The sequence below is a fragment of the Tyto alba genome, unplaced genomic scaffold (assembly GCF_018691265.1).
Source record: "Tyto alba isolate M040663 unplaced genomic scaffold, T.alba_DEE_v4.0 Super-Scaffold_16, whole genome shotgun sequence".
NCBI classification, from domain to species: domain Eukaryota; kingdom Metazoa; phylum Chordata; class Aves; order Strigiformes; family Tytonidae; genus Tyto; species Tyto alba.
In genome coordinates, this window is record NW_024881278.1 from 26,130,252 (window position 1) to 26,149,495 (window position 19,244).

At 49.0% G+C, this 19,244-nt stretch overlaps 1 protein-coding gene across 4 annotated transcripts in view; it reads left to right on the forward strand.

Annotated features, from left to right (window-relative positions):
• Positions 1-15,959, forward strand: part of LOC104369584 — a 60,741-nt gene extending 44,782 nt beyond the window's left edge. For 2 of the 4 annotated variants that reach the window (XM_009977128.3, XM_042789815.1), the window contains 2 exons: positions 407-460; positions 13,501-15,959. In XM_009977128.3, the coding sequence (XP_009975430.2) occupies positions 407-460; positions 13,501-13,629 (183 nt within the window). In that variant the 3' untranslated portion in view covers positions 13,630-15,959. The remainder of the gene's footprint in view (positions 1-406; positions 461-13,500) is intronic. The other 2 variants (XM_032985300.2, XM_032985301.2) reach the window with 2 other exon arrangements.
• Positions 15,960-19,244: the final 3,285 nt, after the last annotated feature.

Consider the following 19,244-nt stretch of genomic DNA (forward strand, 5'->3'; position numbering starts at 1 on the left):
GAACATCCACATTTACATTAAATAGACTGTGTTTTTTCTTCATGAAGATAAATTCATCTGCTTCAGGGCAAAGTCTAACCACTAATTGACAGAAATTAGGAAGAAACTTCCTTTTAGGCAGTTGTTCTGTTTCCTTCTCTGTGGAATTGTACGTTCTTTTGAAACCCAGTGTATCAGCCACTACCAAAGGACTCTGTGCAGGTTGGGCGAGACAGTCTCAGATTAGGTTGATTACTTGATGGCCACCTCTGGTAATTCTTAGTCTTTCATATCTCACTTAACCATTCATCCATCTATCCATCTTGGTTGCTAATTAAATGTTGATGCAAAGAGACTCTGTACAACCTCCCGCTTTCTGTTCCCTTGTGCTACTGCTACTAATACCTGGATTCTACTTCTCTTTCAGAAGATGCTGCTCAAGAAGAATTGTGGAGCGAAGACTAGAGTTATTAAAATTCGTGTAAGTTGCCCTTTCCTGGTGCAGTTCCTTCATCTTTCCACATATATCTAAATGTGGTGATTCGCTTTGAACATCTACACCTCGAAGTTTATTTCTGGAGTTTTCCCGTGGCATGATCAGCTGCATAACAAAAGTTGCTAGTCTGGAGTATAGACTGTAGTTGCAATTTAGGTTAGGTGCTGACAAGGCTAATAATACATTGGCTTTTCCATTTTGGAGACTAGGAGTTCAAAGCTTCCTTGAAGTGAAAGTCTGTATTCCCTGCTATGAGCTCATACAGTTATGCATAGCTGCCCTGTAGGGTGTTATTTGGGTCCTTCTTGACCAAGGGAAGTTCTAATCTGAGTTAAGAAGTGGTGTTCAGTAGGGGTGAGAGGTACTGGTAGATAGCTGCAGAAAAGGGACTATACCTGCATGGTGCACTGGTGCCTGCAGAACTGTATGGGCTGTGGGACTGGATGATGGCAGACGAGAGCGCTAGATTGCTTGGATGGCTTTGTAGCTGGGATGACTCTGCAGTGTCTGAGCATCTCCCGTTCCTGAGCATGCACACACCTAGCAGGGCTAGGTTTGCTCAACTCTTCTGCTAGTAGTTTGTGCTGCCTGCACCTCTGAATCTCTGTCTTTAATACCACATCCCCTGAGTCTTCAGCCAACCCCTGTCTCCTTTGTGGGTACTTGGCTTTCTTTTGGTCAGTGCTGTACGGTTTGGTGGGAGATGTGTGTGTGACCTTGCACATTGCAGCCGAAACAAATGCCTTGGTCCACTGAGCCCCATGTGATCCTCCACATGTTTGTGATACACAGAGAAAACCAGGTCTGGGTGAAGAAAGCAGGTATCCTTTGTGATAAAACTGCTACTTTCACTGCAGTAATTGTAGCCTTGCAAGAGGGATGAATGGCAGACCAGGATCCTTCAGGATTTGCACCTTGCCCAGCAGCAAATGAGTCCAATGTCTTTGTGTACTCAGAAGTGCTACTGTTTATGGGCATGCTGTTGGGTGCCCTTGCCCATCACTGCTTTGTGGCTGAATTTGGTACTTGAAAGGAAGAGGAGCAGGTAGGGCTGGCTAGAGCCTGTGCAGAGCTGGACAGTATTTCTCAAACTCCTCATATGCCTTCTGCCAAGGCACTTCAGTCCTGTCTTCCAGCAGCCCCACAATGACCCAGTACTTCTGACTGCACAGTTAATCCTGATCTGTTATCTCTTGTGCTCCCACCTGGATTGTTTTCAGTAGAGCTGTCTCCTCCTGTGCCCTGTGAGCTCTCCCCAGACTGTGCCTGTCCTTCAGACCTACCGACAGTTTAATCCTGATGCAGTGTTTTAGCACAACTTGTTTATCACATTCTTTTACGCCTCCCCCAGATGCTTTTGCTGTTTTTTCTGGGTGCCCCTGGACTGCAGCTATTTCTGGTACTGTTTGATGGCACTCCCCCCAGCCTGTGGGGTTTCAGCAATGCCTCAGTGGGGTGGTTTCCTCTGACACCTTGAGCTTATTATTGCGGCTTACTCTTGTGCCCCTGGAGAATCTGAGGGGTAGAATTGTTCCCTTGCTCCCTACTGAACCCATATCAGCTTGCACTAAAATAAACAGCAGAAACTGAGAGCACACTGTTCTAACAGATGGCACAGAATCCATGCTTCTCTGGCCAACCTTGCCAAGCTGGGACAGTGCATCTCTGCCTGAGGTGCTTGTGTGAATTCCATGACAATAGCATATGATACTTCACAGCCTCTTGGTCTGTTGTGGTGGCAGAGCCGTTAGGTAAAGGAGCATTTCTGCTTTCATTTTTCAGGTGATTGCAAGTGCCCACTTTTGTGTACCCTGCTTTAGAATGGAGGTAGCATGTCCCTGGCAGAATACTTTGCTGAGGTGCCTCAGCTCTGGAAGTAGCTGAGGGAGGTCGATACCCTCTGGAGGACGATGCTGTACTCTCATCATATAAAGGGAAATCTCAATTGAGGCAGTAAGACATGCTTGGCACAGGGCTCCTTCTCAGCGTTGCCCAGCAGCAGGACAAGAGGTAATAGGCACGAGTTGAAACGCAGGAAATTCAGGTTGCCCAGAGGAATCGTGGAGTCTCTGTCCATAGAGACAGTCAAAGTATGCCAGGACACAGTCTTAGGCAATGTGCTCTTGCTGGCACTGCTCTGAGGAGGGGGGTTGAATTTGACTATCTCTAGAGGTACCTGCCAACCTCAACCATTCTGTGATCTCAGGCTGTTGCCCAGCATTCAGTAATGGAGTCAGAGCACACTAGGGACCTTAGTTCACTTGGGAGGGCTATCCTGAGGCCCTACTGAATCCTTTTGCAAAAGATGATAGCAGGAGGCTTGGTTCTCTGTTGCTGAGGGTCTGGTGACACAGGTTCAGTGTTGAGACTTTAACATTGTGGTGGGAGTAGAAGAAATGAAGACAGATCTTTCATAGAAAATGGGTTGATGAGCTGTTACAGGAGGAACTAGGCAACTGTCTGCGTGTCTGGACAGGAAGCGTCACCATGTGAACCAGTTTGCTTGTGTTGCTGTAGCCCCGAGAAGCCCTGATGCACAAGTGCTCCTGTTTCAGCATAGGTAAAGAGCATGCAGCGTGCAGTCTCTTTATGAACTGAGGTTGGCAGTGACATCCAGACAGCGTACAACTGGATGGAGATGCAGTGAGTGAACTGATCTGAGGAGCAGGCAGGCTACCTAATGGTTTATGCCAGGGGTTTGAAGCAAAGATCTCTGCTTTCTCCCCTCAGTTATCCTGCTGCTGGATAGCTTGAAGGAGAAAGGATTATGCTTATTCCTTCCTGTGTGAGGACAATGATGACAGTGACCTGCTAGTAACATCAATGAAGCATTTTCATCCTGTTCTTGCTAAGGACAGTGTTTCATGTGGTTGTGAGATAATGTGTGCTTTTAAAAATATTCTTCTGCTGGCTGATATTTTGTTTGCCTTGACATCTCAGGGCTTTGCTGGCATGTCAGGACACAAGGCGTTGCACTCTTGTGCATCATCCCAGCTGTGCTATTCCTTCTGTTTCTGCTAGAAGAGTCTCCCATGGGAAGGTGAGATGGAGGGGAGATGGAGGGGCAGTATCTTTGCCCTCTGGCACTGAAAGAGAGTTTTAGCCCTTGGAAATATTCATGGTCCTTGGAAGTCTTTTGCAAGTAGGTGATCTAAGTTTTGCTTCTCCATGTGCTGTTTTAACACTGAGGTGTCACCTTGTTGTTGTTCCCTGTACTTCAGCTTTCTATGGGCCAGCTCAGGTGGTGTTAGGCCTTTCTACTTGCTCAGCAGTTCTTCTTAAGTGGGATGATGGAACAGTGATGTGACAAGTCTAAGAACCTAGATGGATTAAGGCAGAGAGATTAATAAACTTCCCAAATGTGCAGCAGCTCAGGCATGACTGAAATGTTTTCAGGAATAGCAGCTATGAGAGGTCAGGACCTACAGTGAAAGGAAAATAATATTTTTAAAAAATCTCTCTTCTGTTCTTCCCCCGGTAAAGGCTAATGGAACAGGAGAATCAGCCCCTGTGGGCAGGTGAGCAGATATAAATTGGAAGTGACAGTGTATGTATGAAGTATGGATTTGTATGTAATAGATACATGTAGCATAGCATGTGTCAGTGTAAGGTGAGGAGTAGATGTGGGACCTACATGGGTGTTGCACAGTGAGGTGGGCAATGTGTGTGTGCAGACCTGGTCACTGGAGCCCCAAAGTGCCAGCCAGTGTAATGTCTGTAACTGGAAGCAAGGCACTGGTGTGGGTGAGGGGTACATGCATGTTGCATGGGTATTTTAGCATCCAGAGCATGCTTGCATGGTGCAGTCAGGTGTTGCATGGAGACACTTCCTTAGCGCTGGAAGGAGGGTGACTGTACACGCACGTGCTCACAGGGTGTAGCTGCCTCCACCCTGGACCAGGCTTGGTCAGCTTTAGCCAGCTCTGAATGCCAAGACCCATCTTCCAGAGTCTGTCTTTAATATCACAAGTCTTCAGTTCTCCAGGCCCCCTTGGGATGAGGGTTACAAGTCTGTCATCTAGTCCTATTCTTGTTCTTCATTCACAAACTCCTACATGCAAGCTCTGAGTGGGATTAGTGGAGCTGGGCTTATCTCAGAAGCAGTAGGTGGGTAGAAGACACAACTGGCAAGCCCCTGGATATCTCAGGAGCTCTTGTTGGGGCACGCAGAGAGAGAGTAAGGATTTCAAGGCCAATCTGATAACCTGGCTGATCAGAGAGATGTTTTCTGCTATGTAAAAATAAAATAAGAATTTTAAATCAGAACATAAACCTCTTGTGCTCTTGCCTTGATCTTATCAATGTTGAGAACGCCCTCTGCTTGGGCAGGGGCCAGATCCCTGGAATTACTTCCCTGTCTCTTATCTCTTGCGTCTGCATCCTAAAAGGCCACTACAGAAACATGCTGGGTTTTCTTCTCCTAAAACAAGGGACCTTTTCAGCTTGGAGCTGAGCAGGAGATATGCTGGCCTGAGCCTTCTTGGCAGACGCCTGGGCTATTCACAAATGTAAGGCAGACTAGGTGACAGAGCAGTATTGGTGTAAACCTCTGGTTCTGGCTGCACAGCACGAAGTGAAGGTTTCTAAAAAAATCAGAAGACTGTGTGTGTATACATAATATCCACACACATATATGTTGCCCCTTCCATCACAGGTTCCCAAGGTGCTTTGCAGGCATTGCCAAATATAGCATCCCATAGGCAGATAAATACCATGATCGCAATTTCAGAGTGAGTTAAACTGGGAAACCAGCGGAGAATGTGACTTGCCTGAAGAGAGACAGTGTGAGGAGAACTGAAGTCTGGGCTTTGATCTTTAAACCACATTCCTTGAGCTGTGTCCTTATTCACACCATATCATACAGTCTAAACAGCTCTGACATCTCAGGCAGCAGAGATCCCAAACTGCAGCTTGCTAACAGTTTGTCAAACCCTTCTGGTTGTCTTTAGTACGTGACTGAGTGCCTAAACCTGAATCTGCCCTTTAGAATCAACAAGAGATTCAACTGCCTGGCCATTCGCATCCTTGAGTGCGAGCAGAGGCCCCTCATGGGGGTTTTGGAACTCCAGTTCCCTAGGTGGGCTCTTATCTCCTGTTGATGGACACACCTATGCTGAGCAAAATGGAGAAGGTCCTCTGCTAAGTTGAGAGCGTGAATATCCATTTTCCTGTTGGGGAAACCAGCTCCCCCCATGCTCCTCCCAACCCAGCCACTGAGCTGACAACTGAAGGTCTCTCTGCAGTGATAGCTGGCCCTGGAGAATCCCAGCCCTTGGTCTGAATAATTCCTGACAAGACTTTGTCCAGAGTTTCCTCACTGTGAGGGAAGATCCAGTGTAGTCAAGGTGGGAATGACTCTGTGTTTAAAAACTATTCTAAACATCTGGCTCCAGACATTGTTTTATTTAGCATTACTTTTATTGGATTTCATGGGAAGGGGTAAGCAGCCTTCAGCCTGCCCATAGCAGCCAGAAGAGGGACTGTCATGTCTCTCTCTTCTGCTTCCTTAAAAGAATTTTTATTGCTGCGTGCTTTTTATAAATTCCTGCCATCTATGCCTTTGCACCCATTAAATCATGTAAGTGCTTGCAGAATAGACCTTGTGGAATAACCAAGAGCTCTAATCTAGACAGCACCATGACAGTAGTGAGTGGCTGGTGAGTCAGGAGGCTGACATCCTCTTTTCTGGTGCTATCCTTGCTTTGTGGTCTGAAGTGGGTTGTGGGTCTGGTTTAAGAATGGGAGTGAGGAAGGGTAGAAAGGAGGTTAGGACTGAGGTGCAGCCCAGTGACTGGCTGCTCCTGAGACAGCTTTGTGTTGGTGGTGGCTGTGGCTGGTGGCACAGTGGTTCAAGGGGCTGGGAAGTGGCAAGGCATGTTTCCCAGAGAGGGGGATGGATTTGGTGACTTCTGGGTCATATCTGGGTGATGGAGCAGAGGGAGGGGTAGGGGATGGCAGAGGATCACAGCGGCTCTGCCACTGTTTTCTAGGCAGAGCTTCAAGTTCAAGATGGCAGATCAGGCACGTCTTTTACCACCATATCCAGACCCACTGCAGTTGCTCCCTGCTCCCCTTTGTTCGCGTGGCTGTGGGAACCTGGCACCCGTTCCCAGTCCCCAGAGCCGTAATCCTCTTTTCCCACACACCTCTCCCATAATACACCCGCTTCCTGCTCTTGGCTTCCACAGCTGGGGCGGTTTGTCCAGAGGCAAGCGCACTGTGTCAGCATGTGTTTGCAGCCTGCTCATGCCAGGGTAATTAATACTCACTTTGCAGTTTTAATTTGGGTTCCCTTTAAGCTGAAAGCGGCGTGCTGCTCTGTGCCAGCCTGCCTGGCCAGAGGGAATCGGGTTGCCCTGGGCTCATGCAAACTGGAAGCTGCACATGCCCAAGTACTCACCACGCGCCAGCTCTGTGAGAAGCATGGTACCTGGGGTTCCTGGCCTGAAGGCAGGAGGACTGCGAGGGCAGCCAGCTGTGAGACCTCTGGAGAGAGCGTATTTGTGCCACACAAGGAGGGCTGGAAAGGGGAAGGTGGGGAGGAAGAAGCCAAGGTCGTGTCGCTTGTGTACAGACCAGAGTTGCTAAGGACTCTATTCGGATGTAGCTGAGAGATTTAGGGCCAGATTGTGCCTTGCCTGTGTCTGTGCTTGCTTGGAGCTCCTCCTGTGCCTGCTCTCTCTTCCACTCAGGCACACACAGACCCTGTGGTGTGTCGAGGAACTGCTGCAGGTGTGTGCAGGGAAGCACAGGCCATTTCACATCAGAAGGAGATAAAGTGGGGACAAGACACAGCTCACTAGTAGCGGGGTGTGGGCTCATTCACTCGTTCCTGTGAGATCTGTGTGGCCTTCAGAGCATGATCTTCACTGGGACCCTGGAGCAGTGGGTTTCCCAAGCTGGCCAGAGAGCACAGACAACCTGCCCCTCTGAATGACCCATCTGTCCCTTTACAACATGCAGCCTCCTTCCTTCAGACTGTCAAGCAGGCAAAATCAAAGCTTGCAGTCAATTTTCTCAAACAGACATCTCAAAGATGTGTGAGAGAGGAGAATAAAGGCTTATCACGCTGGTGCCAGTGAGGACCCATAGCTGAAACTGGCCTATTTCTGCTTTTGGGCAAGTGACCAGCAAGCATCTGCTAGGCTCTTTGAAGTACCTTCCAAAAAAGTTCAGTGCTGTCTGTCTGGTGGCACCTCTCTAAGTCTGGTAGTTGCCATCTGACAACTCTGTGCACACATTTGCAAATGTTTGATAGATTTTTTTATTTTATTTTATTTTTTTTTTTCCTTTCTAAGAGGAACAGTGACGTGTTTGTAAACTATTGAACTGCTCTTTGTGATGTGGTTGCAGAGAAGGAAGTAGGTGTTAGCCTTACATTGGTGCAGGGAGACAGGCCTTTCAGCCTTTTAGGAAAGGGTAATGGAGAACACCGGAGAACGGTGCTAACTGCAAAGTTTTGTTTTCCTTATCAGAACAGTGTTTGGAGTTGACCTTTCCTTTTCTTGGGATACAAGGGAGATTAATCTTAAAATGAAGTTCTTCCATTGTCTGTCTCCTAGCTATCCCCTGAAATTAAACTGCATATGAACCTGGGGGTGGAGGAGAGACTTTCAGGAGGGAAAGGGTTTGTCTTTGTAAAGTTATTCTTTGAGCTGCTCCAGGTCTGTGACTGGAATAAATTGTCAGAGGCCCTATTGGGAGTTAATGAAGAAGCAGTTAAATGTGAATTGCTGCTCCACTGGAGGAGCTAGTCCTGCTTGTCAGCGACTATTTCTTGAAAACTGCCTGAAGCAAGACTGTAATTGAAAGGAAATCACCTCTCATCAGAAGGTCGAAACACCTAGATGTTAATTAGTTCATCCTGGCTGCCTCACTGTGGAGTACATATGTATTATGCACAGGAAAAACTGAGGCACAGATGATGGGAAGTGGCTTGGTCAGGACTGTGTCTGGAATTGCACATGTAGCTAGGAGCAGTCATGAGGGTCCCCTTCCCTTGATCACAGCTGATGGTTTCACACATCAAAGTTGAAGCGTCACTGGTTTCTTTTCTAACCACCTGGCAGGGGTGAGAGTAAGGAGGACGAAGTGGAATTAAAAGCAGTGTACCAGTAAATGCAGTGTACCAGTAAATGCTCCACTGTGGAGTCTGACAGCCTTTATGCTTTCTGTGCCTTGCCTGAATATCAGTACTACCTCTGGCTCTGATGCCTCTCCAGGGCAAGGCAGCTGTCTCACAAACAGGCAGCATCGCAGGCAGGCATCAGTCCCTGCCAAGGCTCTTCTGGGGATTTATTCCTTTCCACGCAGGGTGGTGGTGGGAATCGGATGCGCCTTTACAACTTGCAATTACATGGTGCCTTTCACCCCAAAGGACTTTTAACAAGTGAGTCTACAGCCTGCAAAAGGATCATTCACCCACCACTGAGAGGCATCTACCACTGGAAGGCAGCATCCTTTAAATGGAGCTCAGCAGCGTTTCCCAACTGCCAGTGCCCAAGGGTAGAAAGAAGGGACTCCTGTGCTGGATTGGCCCTGACTGGGGAACGGGTTGGCAGAGTGCACAAGCTGATCCGATTTTGAATCCTGCCAGCATACTAGAGCTGTTATGAAAGAGGACCAAAGAGTATCAGGCAGATCTTGGTTTTGTATCACCCCTAGCACACCACTCCCTTCAAAGACATTGTTGTGTTAGGTAACTTCATTTCCCTCCTCCTGTGGGGATTGTCATTCTCACAGCTAAAAGCAAGCTTGGAGCTGTGCTTGCTTTTGATTTGTCTGAAGAAGAAAAACGTGCTTCTGTGGAATCATGAGTCCAAAATTAAGTTATTTCACAACTTGCGTTTGGGATGTTTTCCCAGACTTCATAGTGGTAGGGGACGGGTTTCTAGGAGGAATGTGGGTTTGTATTAGTAGATTCATCCTTTACCTTTTTATCTTCTTCCTACGTACTTTTTCCTTGCTGAAACATACAGTTATGTTACAGATGGATTTATGGAGCAGTTGCCCATTTCTCTGTTTTCTGAGGGCTGCTAATATGATGGAAATTCTGCATTTCTTCTGCGGTGTTTAACCTCACTGGTCATCTTTAGGGCATCCGCATCCAGTCACTATCTGTACCATCTTTAGGTGTGCTTCTTTGTTAATGTGTTTCAGACATGTTTCAAGTCCGGTTGCTCATTTACCGCCTGTATTTAATAGTGATAATGCAATTGGTGGCTACAGTACAGGTTTGCAAGAGTGTGTACGTAGGCACGCATATATGAGGGAAGAAGTGTGTGTCTGGGTGAATGCTGACAAGTGTGTGTGACCGAGGTGGTCTATGCATAGTTGCTTGAAATGTGTGTAACACAAGCTAGCTCCCTTAGGAGCTCATCTAACTCAAATCAGGCATGCAGTGAGGCAGCATGGGTGTCTGCAGGTATTGAAACTACCTTTTGCTCCAGGCAGTTTTATGAGCAAGTGATGAGCTGTGCTCCCTTGGACTGTGCCCCTGGAAGCTGGTGGAGGTTGGGCCCTGCTTGTCTTAAACAGTGTGAGTGGGCAAGATTTGTATGAGTGGGTACAGACCTCCTTGTGATTTCCAAGTCAGGAGGAGGTCTGTGTGTGAATGGAGGGATGTGGACAAGTGACCAGGGAAGTTCACGTGTACTGGGAAGAACCGGAGATGTATGAGAGCAGGTGAGTGTGTGCAAGTGAGCATGGGGGTGTGTGACAGAGCATGCATCCAAGCGTGTGTGCCCTGCTGGCAGCCCAGTGCTTGTATCTCAGGCTGTTCTCCAGCTGTGTAAATACATTGCTTAACAAATTGAGGGTTCTGGTTAATGATTGCCATTAGCACAGGGCCCATATTAGGCTCCATTTTGTGTGAGTTACCCAGCTGCCCAAATGCCATTAGAGTGAATGCACCGGCCTTTAATGTCAAGTATGGAGTGTTTGTGCTCCAAGGAGCCTCTTCAGGAGCTGGCCTGCGGTTGCTCAGCAGGGACTGTCAGGCAGGTTTATGGCAAGCTCCCTGCAGGCCTGCTGCGGCAACAGCAACTCTTAACAGCCTTCCATAGTCAAAGCCATGTCCCAGGCATCACAGCCTGGTGCTGGGTGCCCCAGGGGAGGGGCAGGCTGGCTAGGACACTTGCCCAGACTGCAGGAAGGCAGCTGGCTCAAGCGACAGGGTGGGAGGAACGTGTTCTCCTCTCTGGCAGCTGGCCTGATCCGTCTTCTTTCTGGCAATACATCTACAGAGCTTTGCCTTGTGCTACTCATCAGAGCCAGACCACCACATGCTGTGATCCCAAATGGTGTCGTGGACTAAGCCAGATCAGGCCTGGTCATCTCTAGAGCAGGATACAAGCTCTGAAGAAAACATGTTCTTCTGCAAAAAGAGTGGAGTGGTTTGGTGCCAGTGCTCTTTTTTCCCTCCAGCAAGGTCCCTAGCAGAGGTGCTGCCCTGTAAGTCATAGAGTAGGTGTAAGACAGACCCATACTGCTCAAGGTTTTAAATGACTACAGGTCGGTCAGTGTTGGCATGAATAAGGGCAGCTGCATTACTGCCTCTTGTGTTACCACCTACAGTTGGACACAGGGCCCTTGCCTGCTGTTGTGGTGGCTGCGCTGTTGAAAGCCAGCCATCATCTTGTGGCCACTTGAAAGGTGCCACGATGAAAAGGCAGAATTGGGTCCACTTTGAGTCTTACTTGGAGCTGCCTGACCACCCGTGAATCTCTTTCATGACCCTGTCCTTCACCTCTGCCTTTCTTCTGTGCTCAGCTCCCTCACAGTGTCCTGGGAAGGCTCTCTGCCCCACACATTGGCCCCAGGAGAAGGCCCAGACAGAAACCACAGGGCGCTTTCCCACCCAAAGCCTGGTGAATTTTGTGGATGACTTTCGCCTGTCCTCTGGACCCGTCTTTCCCCAGTCTTTTCTTCATCTGCCGTCCGCCAGAAATGAACTGATTCAGCTGCCTTCCCTAATCCTGTCTGGCATTTCAAAATGGAGGGGACTGCCAGGTTCTTTGTTCCCATTCCCTCTTGGCACTGGCAGGGGACCTTCTCTGCTCTGGAGAAGGACAAATGTGCTGATTTATTCTGCCCCTTAGCTTTGAATAGGGGTTGCTATGTTACCCTCCAGCTCTGAGGCTTGCCAGAGCACACACCATATATAACCCCACAGCAGGTGGCTATTGAGTAAAGGCCCTTAAATCTGCCTCTCTTGTTTCTTATGCTGCTGGCCAAGGTGTCAGGGGGATGTAGCAGGGCATGATTTGCTGGCTGAAACTCCAGGCACAGCTGATGCCAAGCACCATGTTGGCATTTTCCATTCTCAAGTGCCCATCTTAATTTGCAGAGGTGGTACCAACTAGGCAGGAACACGCTGCCCACACTGGCTATTAAAGAGGCCCTTTCTGACATGAAGGCTGCCCCATGGGGCCAAGCTGTGACCAGGATCCTGGAGGAAGAGGCTTCCATATCCTGCTGCAGTGACTGCAGCACCCAGGGCCTGGCTTGGACACTGCCGTAGCGCTCTCTGATTTGGTATGACTATTTGGGTGAGCCTGACCATTTGAGCAGCTTTCTGGGAAAAGTTGCATGTGGTTGTCCTTTGATGACAAGTTAAAACCCAGCCAGGAGGCAGGTGGCATCAAAACATCACCTTGCCGTGCTGTTGGGTGGTTGTAGCTGTCTGATAGACCTGACTTTGAAGTGCCAAAATGAACTCAATTGTTCCTAAAAAGCCTATTTCTTTGAGGAAAGCCTATTTCTTAGTGTAAACTGAGCAAGGAAAACCATGGGTCCTGCTAGGATAGGCTCAGAAGAGGCAGCAGAGAGGCACATAACACCAGAACTCAGGCCAGATCTCTCACTGGGTTTTTTCTAACCTCAATGAAAGCAATGATAAAGCCCTTCCCAGCAGTAGTAGAAGTGAGATGAGGGTAGGGGACATTTGCATGAGTTTCTGAGCTGCTGAACTTCCCAGCATGTGGCACTCAGTAGCTCACACCTAACCCTGGGGAATTAACTCTGTAGGATTATGTTTAAATACTCTGCTGGTCCATAGAGCATTGAGGCTTCCTCTCCGGGCCAAAGAGTGTTTATGAAGCAGCTGCCCCACTGATGCTTCTGCTTGCATAAGAAAAGAACAAAATTCCCAAGAAGTAAAAGGAAAACACTTTATATTTAACAGAGTGGAGTCACTTCTTTGGCACCATAATTCATCTGGGAACCACGAGTCCCAGCACAGCCTAGTGGGGAGCAGCATTTCTGGCCTGTCACGTGGTACAGGGAGTGCACAGGAATTTCTGGCCTCCTTACTCTGGATCTACTCTGACCATGCTCTGAACACTGGGAGCAAAAGGGGAGAGAATGGTCTTTGGTGTCCATGATGCAAGCTAGGCTATAAGGCCTTCAGATGGGATCTTTTCCTCCGAGCATCTGTCAGCCATTTCTCACTGAACTTTGGAGACTGGAAGCAAAACTCTGGAGAGTTTCAATGTGTCTAGGGCTTCATAGATTAAGAAAGGGTGATTTATAAATCCTTACTGAAGAGCTGTTTAAAAATAGAACTGAAGAATGAGTCTTCAAAGATTACTTGGCTTATCTCCCTGCTCTAAAAGTGTAGTAGATCCTCCTTCAAGGCCAAGTGAATCTGAATTTAGTTTTTCCATGTGATACCTTCTGGCAGTGATGCTGTTCTGACTCTGGGACTCTAAATGCAGCATGGATATCCTGTTTCACTTAGTGGCTACAGGTGCCATGGGTCCTGGTCAGGTGGATCCCAGGGGCCTCAGTTCTGGAGCAGGGAGTGGGGTTGCGTATGCTTTTTTCTTAAGAGGTAGGAGCAAGGACATGAGCAAAAGCACCTCACTGCTTTTGTTAGTGTCATTTGCTGCAAGTACAAGCATGACCATCCATTCAAGGAGGTAACTGTACCACTGAGGGATGGTGACAAAGCACCTGAGGCAAGAATGTCACTTTTTGCAGCTTATATGAGCACTGACTTCATCTCTCTTTTTATTCCTCCGCAGAGCATCAATGGGGGTCGCCCGCCGCCCCACTTTGTGTATGATCCATCCACCTTTGCCTTCCGTTCCCTCAGCACCTTGAAGCCGCTGAGCCCGATAGCTCCAGTGGAAGAACCGTCATGTGCCTACTGAAGGAGTTTCTCCAAAAACCTCAGGAACTATCAACCAACTGCCTGCCTGGCAGGGAGAAGGGGAGGTGGTGATACCCAAGGGGTTGGGTGGGAGAAGAAGGGGACAATGACACATCTATCTTTGCAATACAGCCTCTCTGGCAGCAGGAAGCATACGGCTTTCCAGCAGTGCCTGTTTTCAAACCATTGCCATATCTGAATAGTGGCAAAGGGAGAGATTTTTTTGTCTTTCAGGGCAAAACAAACCAGTCAGGTCTACAAACTGCAAGGGCAGCCACCAAGGCAATGTCAAGTACGGGGATGATGGTAGTTGAAGATATCCCTGAGGGGTTCAGGTGCTGGTATGGCCTACATGGCAGCAGGAGTGAGTGATCGGGGTGTGAAACCAAATCCAGTCAGTTTGCCAGGAGTATCTGGGTCTACAGTGCTTTGCAATAGACCTGACCCTTCTCCTACTCAGAACTGAGCTCAGGATTGGAAACAGGGGCTATGCAGGGCTGCCTTCAAAGAAAAATGATCCCTCTCTGTTTTAATTGCATTTACTTCAAGCTCTCTTGAGTGGAAGACCCTAGGAGAGGGAGGCGGGAGGGAGCAACTGGCACATCTAGCTTTATGTTCTAGCTGGTCTGCTGGCAACTTTGTGATACCGTCTAAAATGGGATTGACATGGGAGGCATGAGCATCCCACTTGTAGATTGGGGGTTAGAATAAAATTCTAGAATGAAAGGTCTGTGTTCATCCATCCAAGAAAACACAATGGCCGCCCTCAGTCCTCTCAGCATCATCAGAGAGAAGAATTTGGGGGTGACTGTGTGCTCTTGGGTCTCCTCTCTGATGAGGCTGTCTGTGTGCTGGGATATGCAGCACTTCTCATAGCATTGTCCTAATACCCTGCTGCCCTCACATGATGCTGAAAGTAACTGGTATCACCAAACTCCATCAGATCTAATGTCTCCATCAAGATTTCCACTCCCCTGTTATGCTGGCTATTAAATTCAGGTAGACTCTCCTTGTATCAGTGGAACAGGTATTCCCAGATGTAGCATGGAGTGAGAGAAAGGTCTCTGTGTTGTGGCCACTTGGTGGTGGAAGAAACAGTAAGGGAGGTTGGGTGAAACTGTGGGACATTTCTCCATAAACAGTCCTAAGGCAGCGAGGACCATGCTAGGCCTTGCTACAACTGGAGTTTGACTGGGCCTTGAGGCGTGTATGTGTTTTGTGTCACAAGGCAACAGCTAATAGAACAAGCTCTCACCTCTCTTGGTGAGGCAAAGGAACAAGGCATTTCCCCTTGCTGCACCTCTTTGTCTAGGTGTTCCCCACCTTGAGCCTGCATCTGGCTGAGTGCGAGGGGGAGCGAGTAGTTCACTTCTTGTCTGAATCAAGAGGGGCAACTGTCAGTAATATAAAATAATTTTTATTTTTAAATCTGTTCCAGTGTGGAGGTCTTTGATGCCACTCTTTGGATGAGACCAATGGTCAGTCCAGCTGCCAGTAGGAGACCACACAGTGAACCAGCTTTCGCTGGTGCTTTCTGGGCCCTTCACTGAGACCCTTGGGGAAAGCCCAAAGGCCATGTAGGCCTGGGGACCTCAATCCCCCACCCCTACTCTCCGCTCTCCCCAGCTGCCTCTCACTCAGGCAGGCAGAGCTGCTGGGCAAGGCGGTGAGGGGACATCTGTCCTGATGCTGCCCCAGCTCTGCCTGCGCTTTGGCTCCAGACTGTCACAGCTGGGCCACCCCCTGCACCGCCACCACCTCCGAGGGGTTGCTTGCGTTTGCTAGTGAGGTACCTCTGGCAGAGCATTGTCTTTCCCTGCAAGAAGCCCCTTCTTCCAACAGAGGCTGATTCCTTTGCCAATTCCTCCCGCCCCTGTAGAGAATCTGCTTATCTTGTTTTGATGGCACGCCTCGGCTTTTTAACTGCTGCCAGATCAAGCTGACCAGCGCAGGACGGAAAGTGTTGCCCCTTTGGACCAAACCCCTGTGCTCAGGAGAAGGGACAGCCTTTGCCTGGTACCTGTCTGAAGAGGCACGTTCCCCGTGGAGGTGGTTGGGGTGGCAGTCCCCGCGTGGGCGTGCGCCCCCAGGCTTTGCTCAGTGAGAGCTGCCGAGGTGCTTGGCCCCAGAGATGTGTTTCTGCCAGCCCGTGGGTGCGGCAGGCTGCCTTCCCCCAGGGTGGGAGCGGGGAACGGGGATGTCCTGCCGGTATCGTTGCCTTTTAGTACTTTTGTAACTTTTCTCTGTTTTTTTCAATCAGAAGGAAAAATAATAATAATAATAAAAAAAGAAACAACAATGAAATAAAGTGTAACAGCTGCTATATTCACACCTCTGGTGGGTCTCGTGCGTTTGCTGCCATCTGGGTGTTTGTGGGGAGGGGTATAGGAGGGGATGGAGCAGAGCGAGCTATGACACGGCACTGCCAGGCCCAAGCACTCCCAAATCCCAAGGCCAGGTTCTTTGCATGTAAGAGGAGCTCCCTGTGCAGCTGCTCCCTTTGACACCAGCCCTGATACCGTATATTGTCCCTCACTGGTGCTTCCCTCACCAAGAAGGTGCTTTGGCTTTTGAGTGACCTGACTGTTGCTGGGAGGCTGTTGAATGTGACCTGTCTGGAGGTCTCCACTGTGCCAAAACAGAAGGGTGGGTTACCACACAGCAGGTTTTTGGTTTATAATTTTAGCCTCAGTAAGTCTTATGTCTCTATCCCAAGGTTTTCAGCAGCCCTTTTGCTTACAGCCAGGGTATTCATCCTCCTCAGTAGCAGAACTCTGTGCTCCTTATTCTGGATCTTGCTCTGAAAACTGCATTTCAGGTACTTGCAATGTGCACTCCCCACCCCTTGCTATCTCCTTGAGCTAATTCCTGTCTCTCCCCTGCACTCCTAGCTCTGTATCTCAACCAGCACCTCACAAGGCTATTACCTATGTCCCCTTTTCTAAGGCCCCCTGAGAGATACTAGCCTAAATTCCCTTAGCAGTCCTACTTAGTCTCATTCCCAGGAGGCCTTTTCTGCTTTCCTTCCAAGCTCTGATCTCTAGGCTTCCTGCCATCTCTCTTATCTTGAAATCCTCTCCTCTCTGTCAGCTGCAGCTCATTGTTAATTGGCCTTGGCCCGTTTTGCAAGGGTTGTAAGGTGGACTTACTGACTCCCTCAAGCCCTTTGTTCTCATACCTCCTGTATGGAATTGCCCTTTTCTGTGATGTTTCTTCCAAAGCAACCTGATTGCTCAGCGCACCCAGCTTTGGGGCCCCAGATGCAGTTTGAAAACACCGTGGGCGCTATGGCTCCACAAACCCTGATCATCTGTAGGCTTCCATCAGGTCAAGCTTGTTTGTAAGTATATAAATGTGCAGAGGGATGTGCTGACCTTGTATCAGCCGGGCACCTATCGTGCCGAAACCAGAGCACAACAGGCAGAGCGGCAGAAAGTGGGTGTAAAGCTTTGCAGTGTGCAGTCAGCTATTTGGCCGGGGTGAGCTGGGGTGCAGGGCTGCTCCTGCTGCCCCCAGGGCTGTAGTCTGGGCCCCTGGCATGCGTCTGGGTTAAGTTCAATTATGCCCACCCCTCATCTCTCCCTGCAAGCTGGGCCGCCGAGTTAACGGCAAAACGTAAAGGGCAGCTTTTGTGGTAAAATATGATAGGCCTGGAAGCTGAAAGCAAGCAAGTTAATGGCATTGACAAAGATCTTACAGGGTACTTTTCAGCTGTGGTTACCAGCGTAGCTGACAAAGGAGGCTGAGGACATTGGCCTCATTTGGATCCCGGACCCTGGCATGGGGGAACAGTTTGCCAAAGACCCCTGTGGAAGCCATCAGCAGAAACCAGGGAAACGAGAGCTGATCTGTGGTCTTATGAAGGCTGTTCCTTGCTGTTCCACTGCACCCCGTTGCTGCCTCTGGCGTACATCAGTGCGGGGCTGCTCACCTCTGTGCCTTCCAAAACACCTTGTGCAAACGCTCCCTCCACGGCTGGAGCGGGCACGGGCGCCGGCTGGGGCACGAGCAAAGCACTTCGTGATGTGGTCAGCTTGGCGTGGGTCCCTCAGGACCTCTGCTTTGTTGGAGCTGCAGGCTCCAGAGTTAGTCCTCCCACAAGGTTTGGGTCATGGCTCGGTGAGGGGGAGTCCGTAACTCCTAGGCTGAGATCTTTCTCTGCTTTGAGCCGATCTCGCTCGGAGACGTGCAGGTGTTTCCCTTCCGAGCAGAAAACAAACCCTGCGAGGAGAGGAGGGCTGGTGTGCCAAGGTGCAGCCCAGGCGCGCTGTACTCAGCTGTGTTAACCATCTACAGGAGGGTGAGTGGGGACAGGAGGCTGTTTGAAGAGCTTGACCACGGCTTCTCTGTGATTTAAGTGGGATGGTTTAGCCTAATACTGTTCTCCAAATAAATTAAATTAATTAGGTTAATGTTATGGCCTTATAAAAATAACAGATGGGAACCAAGCTCACAGCAGCAGTGAAGTAAGTTTTTCTATGTGTATCCTGAGATTCGGTGAATCCCTTCACAGCCAGTGCACAAGGTCGGCTTTTCTTGTGTTGTCCAAACATTTTCTTACACACTTGTATGTACATGCATGCACACACATGATATCTATATATTTATGTCTCTGTATGTTTCATCTGTGCAGAAATCTCTGTACTCCTACAGTCAGCCACAAGCACGGTGCCCTGTGCTCACCTGGGTCTTTGACAGGGCTTGATGCTAAGCCCACCTGCGGCACACTCACCATCTGTGTGCTGCAAAGCATGATGATGCTTGGAAAACACACCTACCAGCCCATTTCCAGCTGCATGCTGAGTGCTGGCCCGTCTGCCCACCTGCCAGATTGACTAGGAAAATGGGCAAAATCAGCAGCACTGCTAGGGTCAGGGCTCTTGCCCCAGGCTAGATGGAGGCCACTGAAACACGGCTCGGCACAGAAACAACTAAGAAGCAGAATTTCCAGCCGGACAGACCATCTCTTCCAAAAAACTTAGGGCTTTCACTTGCTCTTTCTGAAGCTGCACAGCATGTTGTGCCAAGGCGTGGAGTGGAAGAATGCATTCAAGGATGTATATCAGGTTAGGGTTGGATGGGGTATGTGCTGATACAGTGTGGGCGTATAGACAGAGTGCATTTACAATGGCATTTATATGGTTGTGTCATTTATATTTATGACATGTTATTTATATTTTAAGTGGAAGGAAGTCTTGGAGGAGTAAAGGCAACAGGCAACGTGCATGCAAGCAAGCGTGGGCCTGGCGGGAGGGATGCAGGTGGACGTGCATCTGGGGCATAGGCAGAAGAGCTTGTGCTGGGGAAGGGCATGAATGAGGCAGTGTGTTTGCAGGTGCCTGCAGATAGTGATGCACGGAGCTTGTACAAATAGGTTACATATGCCCAGGCAAGAGTAGCGAGTATTTATTTGCTGTTTGAAGTCTCAGCCATTTGTGGTAACAACTGGCAGACTTTTGCAATGCATCATGCCAGTAATGTTTAGGAAAAATGAAGAAAAAATTACAAATGCCTGATCTGTCTCCATGAGGCACTTGGGAGCTTTCACCAGTAACTTAGAAAGAAGCAGGCACCTGGACAACAGCTACTCAAAACAAAGCGACCTCATTACAAAAT